A 22930-nucleotide genomic window follows, 5' to 3' on the forward strand; every position below is an offset into this window, starting at 1 on the left:
ATATTTTTTTTGCATTTATAAAATAAAATGTGAAAGTCTCTGTGAACTGTCACTTTTTATAAATTTAATGCATCCTTGCTGAATAAAAATCCCAAAGCCCAACTATTGTGGTAGTCTAGAAATGTAAAATAAGTGTTAGTGCATAAAGAGATTAAATAATATATTCAAGAAGATATTCAAGATACTTCAGATCAGTTGCAGTTGTCTTGTTTTTGTCTAAATATTTATAAGCTAAACATATCCTATATTGTTTATGTTGTTTTACCCAAGATGGCTTCTCCACTCTGTGGTGGCATCCATGAGGCACATGGATTTCCACTCCAAATGTGAGATTACTGAGTTCTTTAACTGCTTGAGTGAAGGCCCCTAACTCAGTCAATACCTTTATCTGTATACACAAAGAAGCACTTGATTAAAACTCACAAAACAGACAAATACATCCACTGCAATACAGCTTTTCAATACATACGAGAATAACAGAAAGACACAACAAAGTCTTTTAAACCTTCAGGATTTTGCATCTGAGAGTATGGTGTGGATCCCGACACACAGTTCTGGCAATGTACAGGTACAAAGCCAGAACAGGAAGAGACTGAAACAAGCAGTAACACAGGTGTTGAATATTAAGATGTATCAGACATCAAATGCACAAAGGCAGCTCTTAATATGAGTGTGTCTAATACCTTGAGAAGGTGCCCTGAGGTATATAGCCAGTGGCAGAGAAAAGACAAACTGGCAATAGTGGTGCCAAGATTCCCACGGTCCGGCTCAGAGAAGAGGTCGATGCCTGGGATAAGCTCCATCTCCACAGAGTATGTGGAGTATGACAGGTCTGTCATTGGATGGGGCATAGAGGCCATGAGAAGGCACTGCAAATCATATGACCTTAGTAAACTTTTTTTATTGGCTCAGATACAAAAACAGAGGTCCTTTCTTTCAACTGTAAGAACATTTCTGTGACTCAATTCTGACCTTGAAGAGTTTGGCAGAGAGAAGGCAGCATTTTGTGCGCTGGTTAATGTTGGAAGTCAGGATGTGCCTGTCAATACAGGAGAAGACTTACTGCTGTAATGGAGCACCATCACAAAAAAAAAAAAAAAACTTTTTCTCACTCACTGTGCAATTTTGGCTGAAAGCAAAGCTCCTTGGAGACAACCCCATATCCCAGCATGCTGCAGGGTTTCCCGAGAGGAGCTGCAGCTCCATGAGTCACCATCCCAAGATTCCAGAACTCCAGAGTCTTGCAGAGCACAGTCCAGACCCTTACTCCAGAAAAATTGTGCAGATCTATACAAAAAAATTGAGCAAAACGTTCAATTAACTAGACTTATGTTTAAAACTTTGGGGTCATTATTACTTTCTAAAGAAAAAAGAAGAATCAGTAACCATGTTTATTCTAATGCCTGATCTGTGATCAGTGATTTCTGATGTGTAATTATTCAAGTTCAGACAGATTTTCACTTTCTCTTAAAATCGTTCAATACTGTTTATGCATCCGTAAACCGAGCCAGTGACTGAAAGATCAACTTCACTTTGTTTCTCTTAGTAGGGTGAAAAAAGTCATATTTAAACTGTGATTAAATTATATACAGAAAATGTTTAAAGAACGCTCCCTTTCCAATCGCCCAAGCTGTCAATCATACAGAGAAAGTTTATCTGGACACTAGCCAAAACTTGTTATGAAATCAATGACGCTGTTACTGTACACTGCACAACAAAGCTCTTACTGTATTTACATTGTGTTTGCACTGTTATTTGGTTAAAGCATTCTTGAGAGTGCAGAAATTGCGTTGCAATGATGAATCTCTTCATTCAAGCGATCAAAAGACTGTCTGTCCTCTGCTCATTGCTCATCACTGCAACCTTTCATGCAATGGGAATATATTTAAATTCGGGCTGTCAAACGATTAATCCTGATTAATCGCATCCAAAATAAAAGTTTGTGTTTACATAATATATGTGGATGCACTGTGTATAATTATTTTATATATATATATATATATATATATATATATATATATATATATAAATACACACACATGCTTGTATATATTTAAGAAATATTTTTTTGTATATACTGTATATAGATTTATATATAATTTATATTATATATAAATATAAATATTTTATACATAAATAATATATTTTTTCTTAAATATACATTCATGTGTGTTTATTTATATATAAACAAAATAATTACACACAGTGCATCCACATATGTTATGTAAACACAAAACTTTTATTTTGGATGTGATAAACCGCGATTAATCATTTGACAGCCCTAATCTAAATATAATGGTATAATCATTACTTTTTACAATTTGTTAATCTCATGGCTGTGATAGTAAAAACTTTGTAAAAGTATTGTAAATGTAATTCTGGCAATTTCATTTGCAAATATGTCATCAATTTTTGATGTAAAAATCATTATAAGGGCACCCCAGGAAACATTATAAAATAATAAAATAATCCAGTTCATGACCCCTTTAAATAAATACAGCCTTGGTGAACATAAGAGATGTCTTTCAAAAACTTTTAAAAATCATGGCGACCCCATCTTTTGAACAGTAGTGTAAACATACAGTATGAAACTGCTCAAACTAATAAACAAAGCAAGAAAACAATGCATTTAACACATCGTACTTTCGATTTCCATTGAAGAAATGCAGGTTTCCAAGGTCATGGAGTGCTTGCACCTGGAGGGAGTTGTGCTTATTTGCTTGAAGATATTCTGCACGAAATAACAAAACAACGTATTGCAAAAGCTTGTTCATGAACAAATTCAGCTTGTAATGTGTCAGATCAGCTTGTAATGTGTCAGAGAGTTTAGATCGGGTCTCACTAATTGCATTGTTGTAGGAGGAGAAAACAGTCTGGAGCTGTGATGTAGGGAGGGTGGGGCTGTAGATGGAGCCCAGAGAGTTGAACTCTTCTGTGGAAAGGTCTGGAGGTCTGACACCTGGCGGGATGCAGGCTGCCATGCTGAATTCCACTTTCCCCTGGAGAACGCTGTTGGTCTCTTTAGAGAATGGCACCTCAACATATGCTGAGGCCACATATAAAGGGTGTGATTGAAAGTGAAAACAAAATAGTTGTTTAGTTTGAAGTCAATTAGAATGGCATGGGTTACCAAAATAGCTTTTAAAATAGCGTTTTTTACTTTAGTAGTGAAATAAGGTCTGCAGTAAAGCTTTTTGTAATTTGGGTATAATTTAATGTGAAAGTCTCATTAATTTTGTTTTGATTAGAGACTATAATTTTGTTTTGATTAGAGACTATGCTTTGATATTTGAGACTTTCACATTAAATTCTACCCAAAAAACAGCAGTGCTGCTTGATATTTTTGTGGAACCCATGATACATTTTAATCATGGTTCTTGGAGGAATAGAAATTGATCAGTCAAATGCATCCTTGTTGAATAAACACATTAATTTGTTTCAAGGAAAAAGAATCACAATGACCCGCTGTGGGTCAGACTTACAGTGCTGTGTGTCAGCCAGTAGCAGCAGGAGTAGAGTTCGGCTGTGCTGAAAGGTCAGTAGTCCATGATTTCTTCTTTCCAGAGTCTCTCTGAAACACTGCAGTGTGTCCTTCACATCCAACGGTACACACACCAGACACATGGCTCTCTTCACATCTGCAATAAAGATGAAAATAATTATAAAACACACAAGACTTAAATGGTCTTAATAAAAAAATACAAATCATTATAGATGGATCAAATGTATAGAAGCTTGTTTCTGCCATAGAATGAAAAATATAAAAGGTATACTTCTCGCAAATCTGACTTTATTTCTCAGAATTGGGAGATGGAAAGTCAGAATTGCGAGATATAAAGTAAGAATTTCGTGATATAAACTCGCAATTGCGAGATATAAAGTCAGAATTGTGAGATATAAAATCAGAATTGCGTGATATAAAGTCAGAATTGTGAGATATAAAATCAGAATTGCGTGATATAAAGTCGCAATTGCGTGTTATAAAGTCAGAATTGCGAGATATAAAGTCAGAATTGCGTGATATAAAGTCGCAATTGCAAGATATAAAGTCAGAAATGCGTGATATAAAGTCAAAAAAAAGTTAGTAATTTTTCCCCTTAGAATTTGCCTGATCGCAATTGCGAGTTTATATCTCACAATTCTGAGAAAAGATGTCAGAATTTCGACATATAAACTCGCAATTATGTGTTATAAAGTCAGAATTGCAAGATGTAAACTCGCAATTTTAAGAGAAAAAGTCAGAATTGTGAGATAAAAACTCGCACTTCTGTCTTTTTTTCTCAGAATTGCGATTTTATATCACGCAATTCTGACTTTATATCTCGCAATTCTGACTTATAAAGTCTGGCCTCAACTTATAAAGTCAATTCTGACTTTATATCACGCAATTCTGACTTTATATCTCGCAATTCTGACTTTATATCTCGCAATTCTGACTTTATATCACGCAATTCTGACTTTATATCTCACAATTCTGACTTTATATCTCGCAATTCTGATTTTATATCATGCAATTCTGACTTTATATCTCACAATTCTGACTTTATATCTCACAATTCTGACTTTATATCACGCAATTCTGACTTTATATCACGCAATTCTGACTTTATATCTCACAATTCTGACTTTATATCACGCAATTCTGACTTTATATCACGCAATTCTGACTTTATATCTCACAATTCTGACTTTATATCTCGCAATTCTGACTTTATATCTCGCAATTCTGACTTTATATCTCACAATTCTGACTTTATATCTCGCAATTCTGACTTTATATCTCACAATTCTGACTTTATATCTCACAATTCTGACTTTATATCTCGCAATTCTGACTTTATAACACGCAATTGTGAGATAAAATGTCGCAATTCTTTATTTATTTATTTTTTTATTCAGTGGCGGAAACAAGCTTCCATAGGAAATGTGACATGCAAAACACACAAAATTTATCAGAAAATGAATGGGACCTAGCAACCCTTTTCTGTAGACTGTACCTGCAAGTTCCTTGAGCTCTGGGTTAGTATCATTTGCAGTAATCATAATTTGACCTTCTCCACAAGGAAACAGCAATTGTCTGCTTGCATAATTCCGGCAGGTCACCTATGGACATCAGTCACAAAACTGTTTTGTTGAACAGGCTTTGAACTCAAGCTTTTAAATACTTGCGCCCAAATTAATAAGAATGATGCGTATGTGATCATTTCTTTCTACCTTCTCTCCAGAGATAAAAGCAGTGTGGGTGAAGTGAGGTTGAGGTGCTGGAGGACCACCGAAAAAGCTGATCCTGTCCAACAGCCTCCTCTGTGCATGCACCAGAACAGGTGTTACCATGTGAGAGTAGCGCTCCCTGAAAGCCATGCACCTTGTATTTAAATAGCTACTCTTTTGTGAGAGGAATTCTATTCATAAACTTTTCAGTTAAGTGTATACTTTCAGCAAGTACACAAACCAATGCCACCAGCATCAGTGAATTATAAGCGTACCTAGTGTATGAGTTGAAAAGTAGTGCAAGGTGGGCGAGACTCTCCCACTTGGACTGGTAGTACAGAAGCTCTAATGTGTGCAGAACCAGAGTCCTCAGCCAGCGCAGATCTATCATTGTCCCATCATCCACTGGAGCAGAGAAGTACAAGCTGGCCTCAAGCTCCCCTTCTTCATCATCATAAACATTCCACAGCTAGAGAATTTTAAAAAACAGTTACGTATGTCAGATAACTTTATCCAGTAGATTAGTGGTCATTATATACAAATATTTGACTGCAGAATGAGGTAAATGGCCAATTAAGTATCCAAATCAAGTTTTCCAGAGAGCTCTAACAATGGTGCAGATAACAACGGCATGTGATTTTATCTGGCAGGCTGTTTATAAGTGGATTCTCAATCTTAATTTAGCACATGAATGTGCATTTAAATTATAATTAATAATTGTTTGTATAATGTAATCAACAAAATAAAAATAATAAAGAAATCTTTATAAATTATTAGATAAATGCTAAAAAAAAATGCATTGTGTTTAATTGATGTACCTATACTGACACTCCCACATTTTACATATAATTAATATTATATTATGTAGGGACAGTGGGCAAAAAGTCAAAAAGGTTAAAGCCACTGTTTTAGAGGTGATGTGTATTAACCTTAAGCTTCTCCATCATGTCCATAAGAAGATCTGAGGCCAGCACCAGTAGAGGAGTGATCACTGTATAGAGCTGCTCTTTCGTCAGCTGTCTGGCATGGGCATCAGTGCCTTGGGCTCGCTCTATCATCAGGGCAAGTGTGCTGGTTTGGTCCCACAGAGTCCGACACACCCACTGTAAAGTTGTCCAGTGACTCCAGCGATGTGCTAGCACCTGATGTTAAAAAATGGGAGATGCCGTTGATAAAATCACAAAAAAACAAGATGAGTGTATCAAATTAGACCTATTAAAATGAAACCGCATTTACCACAGCTCTGCGCAAGTATATAGAGGCTTTGTCAAGTGTGTCCAGTGCATGAAAGGTGGCTTGACCAGTAGGAGCGTCATCAGCTTCAGGGTTATGGGTGTGCCGAAATGTAGAGTCCACTTCACTTTCCACTTCACTGTCTGCAGAGTTCGACTCCTCATCAGTGGTGTTTGGTTCTGTTGAAAATGTAGAGCAAGGTATGACAATCATTCACTGCATCGACATGTAATGATCTACACTACCATTCAAAAGTTTTGGGTCAGTAAGGTGTTTTTAAAGAAATTAATACAAAAGTGAAAGTTAAGACGTATATAATGTTACAAAGATTTCTATTGCACTTAGATTCTTTTGAACTTCTCTAATTCATCAAAATCTAACTAAATCTATTCAAACATTCATTTTTTTTATCATAGATACCAGAAAAATATTAAGCAGTGTCGGTTTTCAACAGTGATAATAATTATAAGAAGTTTTTCTTGACCACCAAATTAGCATATTAGAATGATTTCTGATCATGCAACACTGAAGACTGGAGTATTGATCTTGAAAATTCAGCTTTGCGTCACAGAATTAACATTTTAAATGACAAAAAAAAAAAAAGTGACTTTAAAAGTTATTTTAAATTTAAATATTTCACAATGTTACTGTATTTTTGGTCAAATAAATTAGAAGATTGTTTTCAAAATATCTTTCAAAATATCTAACCAACACCAAATGTATGACCGGTAGTGTAGATTCAGCTATCATGCTAAAGAGACTTTAACTCACCTTGATTAGTGTGTTTAACTTTCCGTTTCACTTTTCGTTTGTTAGCACAGGATCCAGGATGAGGTACAGATTTAGTACACGGAAGTGTTAATTCAGGTGGCCTGATTTGCAGTGAAACGTTCTTCCACATAATTAGCATTCCACAATGAGCGAGAGAGAAGAAAGACTGCGATAGATGACTAAAACTGGAACGGATAGAAAAAAGCTTAAGTTTCAATCGAGTATGTTCAGAGAAAGCAATAATAAAAGGGTTTTTAACAGGACAAATAAAATAGACTTGATATTCAGAGTAAAGACGAAGACCCAGACATTGGCATTAATCATAGTTTTTCTGTTGGATCTTCATACCAGAGCTGGGGAGGTGGTCCAAGATTCTTCCTCAGCATGCCTAGGTGGGCACGAGCCAGGCTCAGATTGACATGGCAACGCCACAGCGAATCCTCAGAGAGCATCTGCCTCAGCTTACCGAGGCGCTGATGTCGTCTGATAAAAGCGGCAAGTAGATCTATCAGGATGTCCACAGCTTTGACCTCTCTGAGAGACACAAAAGCAAATACAGACATGTAATCATGTCTACATATATGTATATGTAATCGTGTATATAACAAATATGTAATAACAAATATGAAATATGTAATAAACATGTACACTACCATTTAAAAAGGTACATTTTTAAAGAAAAGAAAATATTTATTTAACAAAGATGCATTACATTCATCAACATTTTAAAGGAGTGATGAACCGAGAAATAAAAATAGCAAAAAATAGAAAATAGCCTATTACTTATACATTTTGATGTTTTTTAATGTAAAAACCAAGGCAACGTCATAAGCTGACCTCAGACAACAACAGAAAAACATTTAAAAAGCCAGTTCATGACCCCTTTAAATTGTCACCAACGATTTCTATTTCAAATAAAAACCTTTCTATTTATGAAAGAAAAAATATGTATCACAAATGTTGACTGTGTTTTTAATAAAATAAATCTTGGTGAGCATAAGAGACTTTCGACAAAAAAATGTTTGAACGCTAGTGTACACTTTAATACATCTTAAATATGGAATGATTTAGTATTGTGCAAGCTGGCCCGGACATTTCTTTACCTTTCAGAGTTCTGGCTCTTGAATGCAATCAGTAGTCTTTTCTGTAGCAACTTCCTGTGACGCAAAAAGGTGCCACCTTTTTTTTTCTGAAATGCAGTTAAATTGCATTTACAAAATGAAAGAGATAAGTAGTGAGTGCAAATTAATGCATTTTAGTATGTTACCGCATTTTTGCATAAAAGAAGCTTACCTCTGTATTGTACTCTATCACAGAGGTTGTGAAGTCTTTCCGCTCCTCTTCTGGTGGACTTGAGTGTTTCTTTGCCACGTCACGTCTAGCAATATTACAGAAATGTAAGACAAAACACCTGAACACATTCCAAACATGTACCCAAAAAGAGACACACACTCGCCTGCTGAGCCAGTTCAAGATGTTCTGTTCCCACTGCAACACCAGATCAAGCTCATCTTCTAGCAGGGCTTTCTGGAGCAAGTGCACAACAAACTCCAGAACACAAGGTTTTTCCTTGAACTTCATCACTGAATCACAACACACACACACACACACACAAATACAAGAAAATGAGTGAATGATAGCTCATTCAATGAATCAGATTTTCTTCATTATGTGTTGTTTGCATTATACCCTCTTTAAAGGCATGCTGGAGGGGGCTGTTTTCAATCACCGTGTAGAGTACGACAGGGTCTTCCTGTCCAGTGAGCTCACATCCATGAGGCACTGCAACAAATGCCACAACAAACTAAAATTACAAAATAAGTTCTTTATTTGGCAAAAATATATATATTGCCATTCTGATCTGAGATAAATGAAAAACATGTACCTGTTTTGTTACAAGAAGTGACACCATAGTTTCCTAATGTTTCTGCTTGCATGTTTTTCATGACAATGGCCTCTAAAATCTTTAGCTGTTTACTGGGATCCTCATCATACGTTGGAGTTGTCTTCTTCTGGAAATCAAACACACAGTATGAACTATAAACTGAACTAGTTCATGTAGAAACTACGATAAACAAGAGAAATCCCATACCCCATCCTGCTCCATTGATGATTGTTTGGCAGGTTTCAGAGGGGGCTCAGTGATATCCTGAAGTAGTTTCTTTCCCAACTCAAACACAGATGATGCCATGCCACTCTCCTGAGTGGAGCGTAAGCTCTAAAAACACACAGAAATGCATTATACACTTATAACACATGCAAAAACAATAATTTGTTAAATCTACAGGATGCTGGATGAAATAGTTTAGACACAAATAAATTTGTTTCTCACAATCTTAAAAACACTTGAAAACTTCTTCCTCAGTTTATAATATGTAATTACTACCTTGGCTAAATAATAAGTGATACAGGCAACCATGTGCTGCAGGGACTCTGTGGTGGCAGCGGGGCGTTTTTGCTTGAGGACTTCTGGAATCTCCAGCAGAACTGAAAAGCACTTCAGCAGCATCTGAAACACACAGTGGCATCTAAATGCACCTTTTCATACAAAAAGCTGATTTAATAATGACATTATGGATCTTCTGATAAAATGTTCCCCCTAAACCCAAACCAAATCTAAACATAGATTCAAGACAAGCTAGCACTGATATAAAAGTATTATCAAGCACATTTCTAAAAGTAATGACCTCAATGACAGGCTCTGAAGGGATCTGATTGAAGATTATTGGAGCGAGTAGGCCGTAACAGTTTACTACAGGCTGCAGGGTGCCAGCGCTGTCATTGAGGTGCAGAGCAAGATCAATGGCCACCAGCATCCGTTCACACTCTGCAAGCCTGGCCTCCTGTGACGGATGTGCCGACAGAACAGATTTACAAGGACAAGGGTGAATTACTTGAGAACAACTAGGCTGCATTATCAGTTGTGATGATATATATATATATATATATAAAATTTTAAGGAAATTCTCCCTTTGTAGGCACTAACCTGGCCCAAGATCAAAGGGCCCCCATCACAGAGACTGTCACAGAATAGTGCCCCCTCTTGGATGTGAATATCTGTCTGGATGAAAATAGTGGAGAAAAACAGCTGCTGTAGGAGAGGAGAAGAAAACTGTAGGGTCTCTGGGCGGAGTCTGCATGCAGGAAAAATGGAACACAAATGGAAAAGATATACAATACGACACATTATGTTATATTTTATTATATCATATTAAGACTTTATTCAAGACCTTCACAAATAATAATTAATATTAATTTAAACGTAAAAAAAAAAATTGTACATTTCAGATTCTTTCACACTTGTTTGGACATTTTTCTACCTTGTTTGAGCCAGCCTTTCAGGACTGGCTTCTTGTTCCGGCTCTGGAACCTCAGGATTTGACCTTGGAGGAAGGGTAAAGTGGCTCCATAGCTCATTACAAGCTCTTTTGGCAAGGCTGTGGAGTCCTGTCTGATAAGCCACCTAAACAACATAAAATCTGGCATTAAGGAATGTGGATGAATATTTTGGGAGACACACAAAAAATTCCGATCCATGTACCTGAGCAATGTGGGCCCAGGTTGTTAGCAGTGGTAGAGGCAGGGAGGCCAATAGAGGTCTGGTGGTCTCTCCAATGGCTCCGCCCACCATTTTGCCTTGAGCATCAAAAGCACCCACTGCAAAAATGTACTTCTTATCAGGTTTTAACCCGCTTACGTGAAGTAAACATTCACCTTTGGCAGGTATCTGATTGAAACACAAATTTCATTTCAGTTACTGAGTATGAATGAACAATACAGACATTAAAAAGTTTTGATATGTCAATGTGGCATTTACCCTACCATTTCTCCAGTCCCACATAGGTAGCAGTCTTTAAGTCGTACTTTTAGGTTGATACCCTCTGTATCTCTTCCATAAATACAATACCAGCTAACCTAGATCAGGATAAAAGTTAATTGATGATTTTCAGCATTTACACATGAATATCACAGTGAGTAAATCCAAAGAGCTCTTGACTGATCTCAGAATTGTGTTTTTAGAGAAGACGTGACAACCTCCTCTTCCAGTGCGTATGGTGCAGGTGTAAAGATCATGGAGCAGTTAGATCGTGCCAGGAGTATTGGGGTTGGTGGTGGATGTCTCTTCTCTGCCAGTCCTAAACTGTTCTCTGAAGGAAATGTACAACTAACCAGCTTCCTCTCTTCCAGCTCGGCTTTCTCCATTAGCCTTATGGCCTCCTGGAGAGAAAAAGAGACGGTTTAGATCATGTTATCTGATAATCAAAACCAGCAGCGTGAGATGATGTGGAATCAAATGTTTGGAATTGACATCAAATACTGACCTCAAGTATTTTCTTGGTCTCTCGACTAGCCTGGTCCTTTCTGAATGCCAATAAGGCCTTCTGCGCCAGGAAAACAGTCTTAGAGATCGTATTCTTCTTGATTTTCTCAAGTTCCGTAGAGTCTGTTAATGAGTAAATCTGGGTAAAACTGACATACTGATCCTCTTGAGTCGGTCAGTCGACGCCACGTCGAGGCCGACAAATAGGAATCTCGCTAGATCTACTTTCGAGTGAAACTACATAAGCCAATTCATATATAATGAGTAGCAGGTGCGATTGCACTTCAGCTTTTTGCTTCGGAGTTGAGCACTTCGATGCTGATATCTAAACACAGTGTGAACAAGTTCTCAGGAGGCTGGTGCGGGCGATACAGCATGGCAGTGGGGTCGAATTTCTCTCTTTCTCTCTTTATCTTTTGTTGCCTGTAAAAAAACTGAGCAAAAACAAAAAGCTGGTAAGGTGCGACGTTAGAGCTCTGAAAGGCTGTTCTTACGGCTGGTAAGATCACCAGTGAGAGAGACAGCGAACGACAGGTACACATTCCTGTCTGTGTTCGCTGTTGGTGGTGTTCCCAGATGCCTCTGTCACCGGGCTGGGGAGCCACGTACAATGAGCATCCAGTGTCAGGGGTGTGGGCATGCCCCCAACTCTATTGGCACATCAACTGCCTTCGAGTTGCTAGCAGTACATCTCGCTCTGAGCCGCTTAAATAGGCCGCTTCAGGGCAGGGAAGCGCTGGTCCGTACGGACAACACTGCGACCGTTGCATACATCAACCGCCAAGCCGATCTACGCTCCCGCCGCATGTCACAACTCGCCCGCCATCTCCTCCTCTGGAGTCAGAAGCATCTGAAGCCACTTCGAGCCATGTACGTCCCCGGTGTGCTCAACCACGTGGCAGATGAGCTGTCACGAGCTGTGCTCCTGGGAGTGACTCCACCCCCAGGTGATTCAGCTGATCTGGAGAGAGTTTGGGGAGGCTCAGGTAGACCTGTTTGCCTCCTCAGAGACCACTGCCAGCTATTTTGCTCCCTGACCGAGGGAACACTCAGCACGGACACACTGGCAAACAGCTGGCCCCGTGGCCTCCGCAAATATGCATTTCCCCCAGTGAGCCTACTTGCCCAGACCCTGTGCAAAGTCAGGGAGGACGAGGAGCAGGTCGTTCTGGTGGCTCCCTATTGGCCCACCTGAACCTGGTTCCCCGAACTCAAGCTCCTCATGACAGTCCCTCCCTGACCCATTGCTCTGAGGAAGGACCTTCTGACTCAGAGATGGAGCAACATATGGAACCCGTGCCCGCACCTCTGGAAACTCCATGTGTGATCCCTGGACAAGACGCAGAGATTCTAGGTGACTTACCCCCAGAGGTCCTTAACACCATCACTTCATCACAGGTGCCGTCTACGAGATGTATTGACATCTTGAAGTGGAACCTGTTCATCGAGTGGTGTTCTTCGAGTGGTGTTCGTCTCGCGAAGGACCCCCGAAGATGTTTTCCTTCTTTCAGCAAGGGTTGGAGCTGAAAGCAGCACTGGATAGTGGATGACATCGCCTTGGCTTACCAAGCACAAGACATGCCCTGCCCCTTCACATTTTTGCTCCAGAGTGAAAAACCTGTTGAGTCCTCCAACACCCTCTGCCCGGACGTGGCGGAACATCTGGCGCCAGGCTTTTATCCATTGACTCCTTGAGAACCGGGTCTGGGCTGGGTTCCATATGTGTATTTCTTCCACGGCTGCTCCTAAACGGAAGCCTGTGTCTTTCCCTTGGGCTAAGTCACCCAGTATTTCATATGCAGTACAACCTTCGGGCAGGTTAGTCCATATGTATATCTCCACATAACTCCTTCAGGGAAGAATGTGGGTTCCGCAGCGTTCTCCTTCTTGACCGACTGAAGAGGAACGTCTGGGTTATATATGGTAACCCTCGTTCTCTGAAGGAGGGAACGGAGATGCTACGTCCCATAGCCACATCTGCTGCGGCCCGCTGGGGCAGCCAGCTTATTGGCTCAACTACTCAGCAAAAAGCTAAAGGTCAATCTCACCTGCTGCTCATTAAATACCCACGCTGCGTGGCTGAACAGTTGATGCAAATGATTGCGCACCAATGTGATTTAACTCGATGTAGATTGGCCTAGTCTCTAGCATGATTCCTTTTCGTCGGTCTCGATATGGCGTCTCCGTTTCCTCCTTCAAGAAACGAGGGTTATCATATGTAACCCAGACGTTCCGTTCATGTTACACTGTTTGAAACTCACCTTCTATAGGTCTGTTTGTTTCTGAGGTCTGCGCTCGATTAGTATGTGACTTCTTACTCTCCATCAAACTGATCTCTTCTGAGGAGGACAAATACGATGCATTGAGTGACAAGCTTAAATGTTAATTTACCTAAATGTTGAAAGATTGCATATCTCTCTGACCTGGCCAGGAGTCAGAGAGTTTGAGAGTGAGTCTGTGCTGAAAGACCATTAGCTCTAGGTGTAAATCCATGGAAAGTGCATTAAGGTCAGTGATGCTGCTCTCTTGGATTCTGCTTCTCTTTGAACTCTTGTAATCACCAAACTTCTGTGGTTAAGACAGTCATCACATTTTATAAAGCATGCTTACTGTATATAAAGTAACAGGAAGTAACAAGCTTGTGTTGTAGGAAGTAAAACTTGGTATGTTCGTGCCTGCATAAACAACTTGTCAAAGACAGCAGAACCCCCATTAAGTGACCTGGCCCTGCCTCTGGACACACAATCCACACCTCGTTCCACCAAATCCAATGCAGTCTGCAGTTGCTCAGTTCGGGACATCTGCAGACATGTTTAAAGTAAAGTTTTATTATGGTTAAAACCTGACTCAATTCCATAAAACTGCATGAGATTTTGCTGGTTTAAATGACATTCTCAGATTCTAAGGTATACTTGTTTAAATTGTTCTAAATGTTGAATCTAATGATGCTGAACTGCTTATAAACTTGTAGAGTTTTATCTTCTATTTCTACTTTGTAGGACAACATACCATGAACAATGAGCTTGCAGATTTTCCAACAGGGATGGACTCCTCACTATCTACAGTGGTGGCTACAGAAAAAAACACAAGGGAAGAAAACTTAAATATATAACTAAAAGTGCAAAATACACAAAACAAGTTTTCATTGAGGTCTGTCATGCTCAATAAGGCTGCATTTATTTGATTAAAAATAAATATAATTTTTCTCATTTTTTGTACTCATTTTTATGTATTCCGAAAAAGAAAGCAAAACAAAGGTTTGTCTGGACGTGTCCATCTTAGTTTTCTGACCTGTGTGCTAGAACACAGTCAACTTGGGTGTCACACCATTCCCAACCCCGTTATCCCTATTCTGAGGTAAATAGTACCTGTTTTTCTCCCAGACTGTGGCACATCCATGCTGCTTTCCAACACCATGGCAATTCTGAGAGTCATTTCAGCCACTAATAAGAAGTCTACTTCAGCCAGCTGGTGCTCATGGGCCACTTCACACAACAAGAGCAGGGTCTCCATCCACTACAGAACAAAACAATAGAAAAAAAACTGATTACAAAGCAGCAGCTAAATGAATACTTTCTAAAATTTACAAAGCAATCATGCCAAAGCAATCAATTCGCTCACAATAATCATGTTAGATTAAATGTTTATTGGAATAATAACCTGGTCTTGGTTTGCCATTCTTCCCCAGTAGTGCACATGGTCATGGAGCCTCATCTGCGCTCTTTGAAAAACTGTTTTGCATTTAGCCCAAAAGAAGAGCACGATGTCCAACACCAAATCTGCATCTGGCCGGATATTCTGTTTGCACACACATACACAACATCAGGTTACCAACAACAGCTTTATGACCTCTTCAGACAGTGTGAGAGAAAGATCTGACCTTTTCTGTCCTACAGACACAAGCATGAAGTGTCTGAATAAGATTGAACAATTCTTCTGTCATGATTGCTGGCCCAATATTCTTGTCTGTAATGGAATAAAACAAAACAAGAGGGATTATGTTAATTTTTGTTTTAAAACAAAATAAAGATTTGTATATAAATCTATGGATGCACAATATAGTTACCACCATATCAGTATCAGCTGATACACAGTATGTTCATTTTTAATGTTATTGTTATTGGCCCGATAAGAAAATTTGGCTGATATATTAAACCTGATAAATAATGAATTATTTTCTTCAGATGAGACACTTCAGATGCGCACTGTTCGATTGAAATACCTTCAAAAATAAGAATATGTGCAAAGTGTAATATGTGCAATGAAAGTCTGTCATATAGGCTACATAAAATTAGAATACGAGCATTTTAATTGTGTGCTTGTTACATGGATTTTCTGTAATCCGGCTCTAAAAAAATGATATACAAATTTGGATTTGGATTTATCGGCTTTAATATATTGGTTATCGGCTTTCAAATTTAAAGAATTATCAGTTATCGGTATCGGCCAAAATTTTCAAATCGGTTTATCCCAATATATAAATTAAAGTACATAAAAAACAACTGAAATATATTATCAATTAATTAATATAAATCTCGATGACTTGATTATTGCTATGAGTGAAATCATTAAATTCTTGATTAGTACCAGCTTGATCATCAAAAGCAGCATCTTTCATGGTGATTTTAACTTTTTGAGTAGACATCAAGCGCTCCACAGCCTCCAAAAGCCTCAGTTCCAGCTCATACTTCCTAAACGGGCAGCCCTCCATGTTCTGTGAACAGGCCAAGAAAGAGACTAAATAAAGCAGTCTGGCTGCCTTTTTTAAGCCGTATCACGAATGTACTCACAGCTAGCGCTGACATAAGTGCTGAAGAGAGTGAGCTGAACGTGCTCCACTGTTCATATCTGAAGAGCTGCTTAACAAACTTCACCGCAGCATCTACTGCGATCTTACTATTTCCTGAGAGACACAAAATAGAGACCCTGAGCGAACACAAATTAGAGTGAAGTAAAATAAATGGCCAGTTAAATTCAAGGACTCACCAGCGACAGCCATGTCAAAGAGAGAGGAGGTAGGAGTGACTGCCTTCACAGAGGGAGGCATGCTCTCATCAAAAGTGTGTTCAGTATCACCAAATGCTGCAAAACAGGGATATTTACACTCTATAATTGATATTTAGTTGCACATTGACAGAGAGGATGAAAAAGTTTACCGGACAACAAGCTAATGCCAGCCGAAATGAGCTCCAGTACCACGTCCTGAACCTCGAATTCCTCAGGCATGCCGGTCTGCAGTGGCCTGACAGAGCTGTCATGCAGAGCTTCCAGCACAGCCAGAAACCGAGCAGCATTTCCCTCAAACATCTCCATCAGGATATGCTCGGTTGGCGTGCGAGGCCATGGAGTCTACAGAGAGAAATAAGGGAAACAGAATAGATATTAGAAAAGAACTAGGGAAAAGAGGCATCGTACCTCATTAAAGTCAATACTCACTAGCTGTAGCTCTTTCAAATTTCTCTTCTGTTTGGGTTTGAAGAGGCCTTTCGGTTTCCTACGGGGTTCGTACACTGAACGCTTGAACACCATCACTGCAAGCTTCTCTCGGTCAATGGAGCAATAACAAGATTCAAGACAGGCATGAAAATATTGTAGTTAAAATACAAGAACTATAAAAACAACAGCATGTTTCATTTAGGCTACCGTTCTCACTTTTATTGTGGCCTCCTTATAAGCTTGCTGGGTCTCAAAAGACACTTGGGAGCCAGTAATCTCCTCCAGCTTGGCCAGTTCACTGATCTTGCCAAGGGCTCGGCGAGCAAATACCTAAAGCCAAGCAAGGGCACAACAAGAGGCAAAAATGACAGAATGTCTACTGTATGTGGTCTCAGATATCCGTCATAAAGCTATAAGATGATTTTTGTTTTGGCGTGAAACCCACCTCTGCCTGAACTGAAGCACAGTCATGAAAGTAACATTCACACACAGCACAGCAGAGTGTGGACCACCATGGCAGGAAGTTGGCCGTCAGCAGAGGAACAGAAGTCTCTAGACAAATGCATGCCCATAGTAAGTACTCTAAAACCTGAACGAAGACCAAAAAAATAAAAATAAAATAAATGTGTGTATTTTGCACCAAAAAAGTACTTGTCCAAACATGAAGAGATTTGATTCACAGAAATGTAATACATGTTGTTAATTAAAGTAATAAGAACGTATGTTGATTTGCTTTGTACATTTTCACTTTTCTACTTCTGCTTATTTGTATTGTACAACAACCTGAGGTAAACAAAATTAGACTAGTGTGGTCATCTGTTAATCTTGATATATTAATAAGGTTTTGGTACACTGTCATTCAAAATCTTGAGTTTGGTGTGATTTTTAAAAATGTTTTTAAAAATCTACTCTCACCAAGGCTGCTTATATTAAAATAACTGTTTTCTATTTTATTCACACACACACACACACACACACACACACACACACACACACATATATATACAGTATATGTATATATATATATATATATATATATATATATATATATATATATACATATACTGTATATATATATATATATATATATATATATATATATATATATATATATATATATATATATATGTGATATGTGATTTATTCCTCAGATGATAAATCAGATTTTTTACCAGCCAGTTTTCAATCATAAGATACTTCAGAAATGTGCTGTTCAAGAAACGTTTCTTATTATTAGCAATGTTCAGTGATCAGTGGTCAAAAAAAAAATCAGTGGTCCTGTTTTTTTTTTTTTTTTTTTTTTGTAAACAGTATTGTTATCCTTAAAAGTCTTACAAAACATGTAAACTGTTTTTGAGAACCTGTGAAGCATGGCCTGCTGACATCAGGAACCTGCATATGTCATACATGTGTAACGAGCCTGAGGAAATATAGAAAACAAGTCACATCAGCACTTATTGTCAGTGTGAAATGTACAGCACCCAGACATTTTGCTGCTGAATGTACCATTGTACAGGATCCAGCATAAACTTTCATCAGGCAGAATAGCCTGCATAAGAATGCGCACAAATCCCAGGATGCTCAGCAACTTTTGAACCCCAGCCTGGTCTGGAAGTGCACTTTTCTCTTTCTCCAAATAGAAGATGCATTTGCATTCTCCCTGAAGAGCACGGAACTAACAGAGACAAGGATCAAAGTTCATTCATTATGAATCAATAACCACACTAACATTTTAATATTTAAAACTAACATTTATATTGAAAACAGCTAAATGCACTACTTCAGGAAGGATCTCTTACAGTGAGCTGGGCCCTCTTTGAACCAAAGCCATCTAAGAAGAAGGACTGCTTGAAGTGATCCACATCTCTTATGCTTTCCAGGCTTAGAGTACAAAACTGCTGCAGATAGAGTCTGTACCCTTGCCAGAGAGCCAGCCTGTAAAGCTTATAAGAAATTATAAAGAGTATTATTTAGATAAAATAAACATTATGTTGATATATTAATGAAAACGGAAGGGATTAGCAAAATACATTTACAGAAGTAACTGTGGCAAAAAGGGTAAAAAATACAGTTGTCATTACCTTGCTGTCAAGGAGGAAATCAGCAGTTTGCAACAGGTGCTCTTCGAAATAACATGGAGGAAGGCGGGATTTATACTTGTTCCATGTTTCAAAAAGTTTTATGGACCTGTCAGTTAACAAAGTACATTAAGTAAGGAATAATTGACGAGAGGCCGTTGAATTATTAGACAAATAATGCACACCGAGGTCGTAATGCGCTCGATCAAGACGCGAAGTGGAGTGGCCGTTACACCTCGGGTCTTTTTCTAATAATTCAACGGCCTCTGGTCAATTATTCCTTACATAACATAATACAAACACAAATTACATTATTTTTGTACCCTAAGAGATTTTCGCTCTTTTTTTTCTTCTTGTTAGTCTCTTACCCCCTGGAGTAGGATCGGTTGTCGTAATTCGGAGAGCCTAAAAGTTTCTTTATATGCACTTTAAACTCTTTTAGGTCACTTTGAAATGCTGACAGTACAGGGTTGTTTTTGTCCAGGGGTCCGTAGTAGGATGCTGGTAAAGGGTCCATGTTTCCATCTGTGCGTGCGCGAGCGTACTGTGTTTGAATCCGTTGTTATGGATATGACGCTCTCCACTATGGCAAGCCGTATTAGCTTAAATGGGCTATAGACGCTTTCAGCAGTGACAACATAAGCAAACGGTACTGCGCACGTGCATTAATCTGGCCCAAACTTAACTTCCGGCAGACTTGTGGAGACAATCCATAACAAGTACCTAGTATAGCTGGTATTTCTTGCCAGTCAAAGAAAATAAATGTTACCTGGCCAAACTGAAATGTGACACTACCAGACCCGTTGAACAAAAATTGGAGACAAGATGTTTTTCTACCGACGTGTCTGATTTACTGCAGTGTTACTGTAAAAAAAAACTGCGGCGAGCGCGACGGCGGGGTTTGATACGGTTAACATAGCTCTCCTTATTAGCTAGGCTACTTACATGCTTGCTAACCTTTTTTTAAGGTGGGTCTCCTCCACATTGACAGCATGTTGGATGGATCTGTGCAGCGCTGTTTAGGATAGTAACCATTCAATACACAGACTGGTCCGCTCTCAATGTGTTTGCGAGAGAGAGAGAGAATGAGAGCGTGTGAATATGCGCTGCACGCAACTCTGCAGTCAATTACAACGTTTCCCATCTTAAATTGTTAAAAACACGGAAATCAATATGTGGCGGTCAGCGCTGATAATGTGGTGGGCTGCCACTGATAAATGTATGGGAAACACTGTACCGGTTATCACTCAGATAAACATAGGCTATTTTAAAACCGCCGTCTCCCTCATAGGAAACCTTGACATTTTTATTTTTTAAAATTGCGTTTGCTCCCTAGGTCAGGTTGCACCCCACAGCTCAACAACCTGCTCATCACCTTAACTTTCACTGCATTTGTAGTCATTGCCATATTATCCAGTAAACACTAATAAACGAACAGAACGGAAGTTAACTTTGGGCCAGCTCATCACCATGGCAACGCATCTGATGAAAGCGTCTATATGCACGCATAAGTTCCGCATTTGACGCAAGGATGCTCGTCCATTTCCGGTTGTGGAGATTAAAGTGGAGGAACACTGAGGAAAACGGGATTATGGCAGAGTCTTCAAAATTTACTGTCCTCCCGTCTTTGAAATGAAATGTACGTTTAGATGTAATTTTATATATAGTTATGGTTATATATAGTTAGCTTAAAAGATGGATAGAGCACTACAACGAGCTATATGGAGCAGAGGGAAACGCTTGCCGTCAGACGCTCTTAAACCTCCCCCAATCTCAAATCCATAATCACCTTGATGATGAACCTGACATTGCTGAGGTGTTATCCACCATTGAAAGTATGAATAAAGGAAAGGCACCAGGTGCAGATGAGATACCAAGTGAGCTGCTACAAGCGGGTCTAATCCCATTAGCCAGTCATCTTCATCAACTCATTCTGAAATGCTGGCATGCCAAACAAGTGCCAAAAGATTTCAAAGATGCAACGATCACCACTCTTTATAAGAACAAAGGTGATCGTGGTGACTGTAACAATTATCGAGGTATTTCATTGCTGTCTGTCACTGGCAAAGTACTTGCTCGTATTCTACTGAAACGCTTGCAGGAAATCGCTGAAGATACATATCCAGAATCGCAGTGCGGGTTCCGACCACAGCGATCAACCACTGATATGATATTTGCTTTCCGACAACTACAGGAGAAGTCACGAGAGCAGTGGCAACCGCTTTACATGGCTTTTGTTGACCTAACAAAAGCTTTTGACTATGTGGACAGAAAATCTCTTTTCCAGGTCCTTGAGAAAGCTGGCTGTCCACCTACTCTACTCTTACTGATTCAGTCATTTCATGACGGTATGCTGGGTAGGGTGAAGTTTGACGGTGAGCTGTCTGGTACGTTTCCCATCAAACGAGGTGTAAAACAGGGCTGTGTATTAGCGCCTACACTGTTTGGTATTTACTTCTCATATGTAGTCAAAAGAGCATACGAAGACCTGGACAACAACACTGGTGTCTCTCTATTGTCACGAAACGATGGTGATTTCTTCCATCTGTCTCGTTTTAAAGCCAAAACAAAGACCCAGCAATTTGTTGTGCGTGAACTACTCTACGCTGATGATGCTGCTTTATGCATCTCCAGATCAGCTTCAAATCCTGATAGATCGATTAGCCGAATCATGTGACAAATTCGGACTCACCATTAGCCTGAAAAAGACTGTTACAATGTCACATGCCCATGACTCTCATACATTTACAATCAATGAGACCCCACTTAAAGAAGTTGAAAATTTCATTTATTTGGGTTCTACAATAACTCGAAATGCAACACTTGATCTTGAATTGGGTACCAGAATTGGTAAAGCAGCTTCTACCTTCGGAAGACTCACTAAACGAGTTTGGCGGAATAAGTACCTGTCTGTCCGAACTAAAGTCAGAATCTATAAAGCCTGTGTTCTGAGCATTCTCCTCTACGGAGCAGAAAGCTGGCCAACCTATCGCCCACAAGAAAGTAGACTCAGTGCTTTTCACACCAGAAACCTGCGGTTCATCATAGGAAAAACCTGGGAAGACAAGATGACAAACGAGGAACTCTTTAAGATAACTAATTCAGGACCTCTATCATCTAGGCTCAAATTTATTCGTCTTAGATGGGCAGGACATGTAAACAGAATGCCACCTTCCCGCATCCCTCATTCTATCCTCCATGGCGTTCTGGAAGAGGGAACTCGTCACATTGGAAGACCAAAGCTTCGCTTTAAAGATGTACTCAAGCGAGATCTTGTGGACTTTGGCATTCAACCTGAATCATGGACCGTAGCATCAAGGAATCGGGATCAGTGGAGGGCTCAACTTCACAAAGGAAGACAACTAGACCACGCCAACAACCTTCTAAAGTTGAGGGAATGACGGATGAAGTTAACCAACATGGACTAATGTGAACTACCCAAGCATTGTCATTCTTGACAGACGCATGCCTACTACTATATATAGTTATGTTTATTTAATACAATTTTAAAAAGAAGCATAAACACAGCGAGGGGTGTCTGTTTTAACTATTTTTGTGACTAACGTTTCTTTAGTATAACCATGGAGTATACTGTAAAATTCAATATAAATTCTCGGTATTGCATTGATGGACTCTACGATCGGCGGAAGTTATCGAGCATCCTTACATCTTCATCGGAAATACCGCCGTGCATAGAGCCCATTGTACCCAGCCAAAAGACGAATTAATGTATAATTGCAGAGCTCTGTAATTGAATTAAAGAGCTCTGTAATTGCATTCTTACTCGTAACAACTGAATTAGAGAGCTCTACAATTATAATTGTTACTAGTAAGAATTGAATTCGAGAGCTCTCTAATTGTAATAGTAAGAATTGAATTG

At 39.1% G+C, this 22930-nt stretch overlaps 1 protein-coding gene across 1 annotated transcript in view; it reads right to left on the minus strand.

The window, feature by feature from the left end:
- Window positions 1-19587, minus strand: part of cfap54 (cilia and flagella associated protein 54) — a 33051-nt gene extending 13464 nt beyond the window's left edge. The window contains exons 1-48 of the mRNA XM_089126594.1: window positions 19419-19587; window positions 19054-19159; window positions 18772-18915; window positions 18479-18647; window positions 18334-18392; window positions 17418-17561; window positions 17189-17302; window positions 16973-17074; window positions 16693-16885; window positions 16523-16618; window positions 16327-16439; window positions 16124-16250; window positions 15417-15502; window positions 15197-15334; window positions 14905-15052; window positions 14546-14607; window positions 14212-14337; window positions 13960-14104; window positions 13798-13875; window positions 11538-11659; window positions 11251-11433; window positions 11038-11130; window positions 10757-10942; window positions 10536-10678; window positions 10202-10349; window positions 9903-10058; window positions 9602-9724; window positions 9308-9433; window positions 9101-9227; window positions 8905-8997; window positions 8672-8798; window positions 8509-8593; window positions 8319-8404; window positions 7564-7749; window positions 7216-7400; window positions 6448-6623; window positions 6141-6353; window positions 5487-5680; window positions 5215-5350; window positions 4998-5103; window positions 3483-3638; window positions 2843-3046; window positions 2644-2731; window positions 1117-1287; window positions 973-1039; window positions 684-869; window positions 506-592; window positions 266-388 (exon numbers count right to left, since the gene is read on the minus strand). Of these exons, the coding sequence (XP_088982720.1) occupies window positions 266-388; window positions 506-592; window positions 684-869; window positions 973-1039; window positions 1117-1287; window positions 2644-2731; window positions 2843-3046; window positions 3483-3638; window positions 4998-5103; window positions 5215-5350; window positions 5487-5680; window positions 6141-6353; window positions 6448-6623; window positions 7216-7400; window positions 7564-7749; window positions 8319-8404; window positions 8509-8593; window positions 8672-8798; window positions 8905-8997; window positions 9101-9227; window positions 9308-9433; window positions 9602-9724; window positions 9903-10058; window positions 10202-10349; window positions 10536-10678; window positions 10757-10942; window positions 11038-11130; window positions 11251-11433; window positions 11538-11659; window positions 13798-13875; window positions 13960-14104; window positions 14212-14337; window positions 14546-14607; window positions 14905-15052; window positions 15197-15334; window positions 15417-15502; window positions 16124-16250; window positions 16327-16439; window positions 16523-16618; window positions 16693-16885; window positions 16973-17074; window positions 17189-17302; window positions 17418-17561; window positions 18334-18392; window positions 18479-18647; window positions 18772-18915; window positions 19054-19159; window positions 19419-19567 (6375 nt within the window). The 5' untranslated portion in view covers window positions 19568-19587. The remainder of the gene's footprint in view (window positions 1-265; window positions 389-505; window positions 593-683; window positions 870-972; window positions 1040-1116; window positions 1288-2643; window positions 2732-2842; window positions 3047-3482; window positions 3639-4997; window positions 5104-5214; window positions 5351-5486; window positions 5681-6140; window positions 6354-6447; window positions 6624-7215; window positions 7401-7563; window positions 7750-8318; window positions 8405-8508; window positions 8594-8671; window positions 8799-8904; window positions 8998-9100; window positions 9228-9307; window positions 9434-9601; window positions 9725-9902; window positions 10059-10201; window positions 10350-10535; window positions 10679-10756; window positions 10943-11037; window positions 11131-11250; window positions 11434-11537; window positions 11660-13797; window positions 13876-13959; window positions 14105-14211; window positions 14338-14545; window positions 14608-14904; window positions 15053-15196; window positions 15335-15416; window positions 15503-16123; window positions 16251-16326; window positions 16440-16522; window positions 16619-16692; window positions 16886-16972; window positions 17075-17188; window positions 17303-17417; window positions 17562-18333; window positions 18393-18478; window positions 18648-18771; window positions 18916-19053; window positions 19160-19418) is intronic.
- Between the last annotated feature and the right edge of the window lie 3343 nt (window positions 19588-22930).

The sequence above is a fragment of the Pimephales promelas genome, chromosome 24, assembly GCF_988280905.1.
Source record: "Pimephales promelas chromosome 24, fPimPro1.hap1.1, whole genome shotgun sequence".
NCBI lineage: Eukaryota > Metazoa > Chordata > Actinopteri > Cypriniformes > Leuciscidae > Pimephales > Pimephales promelas.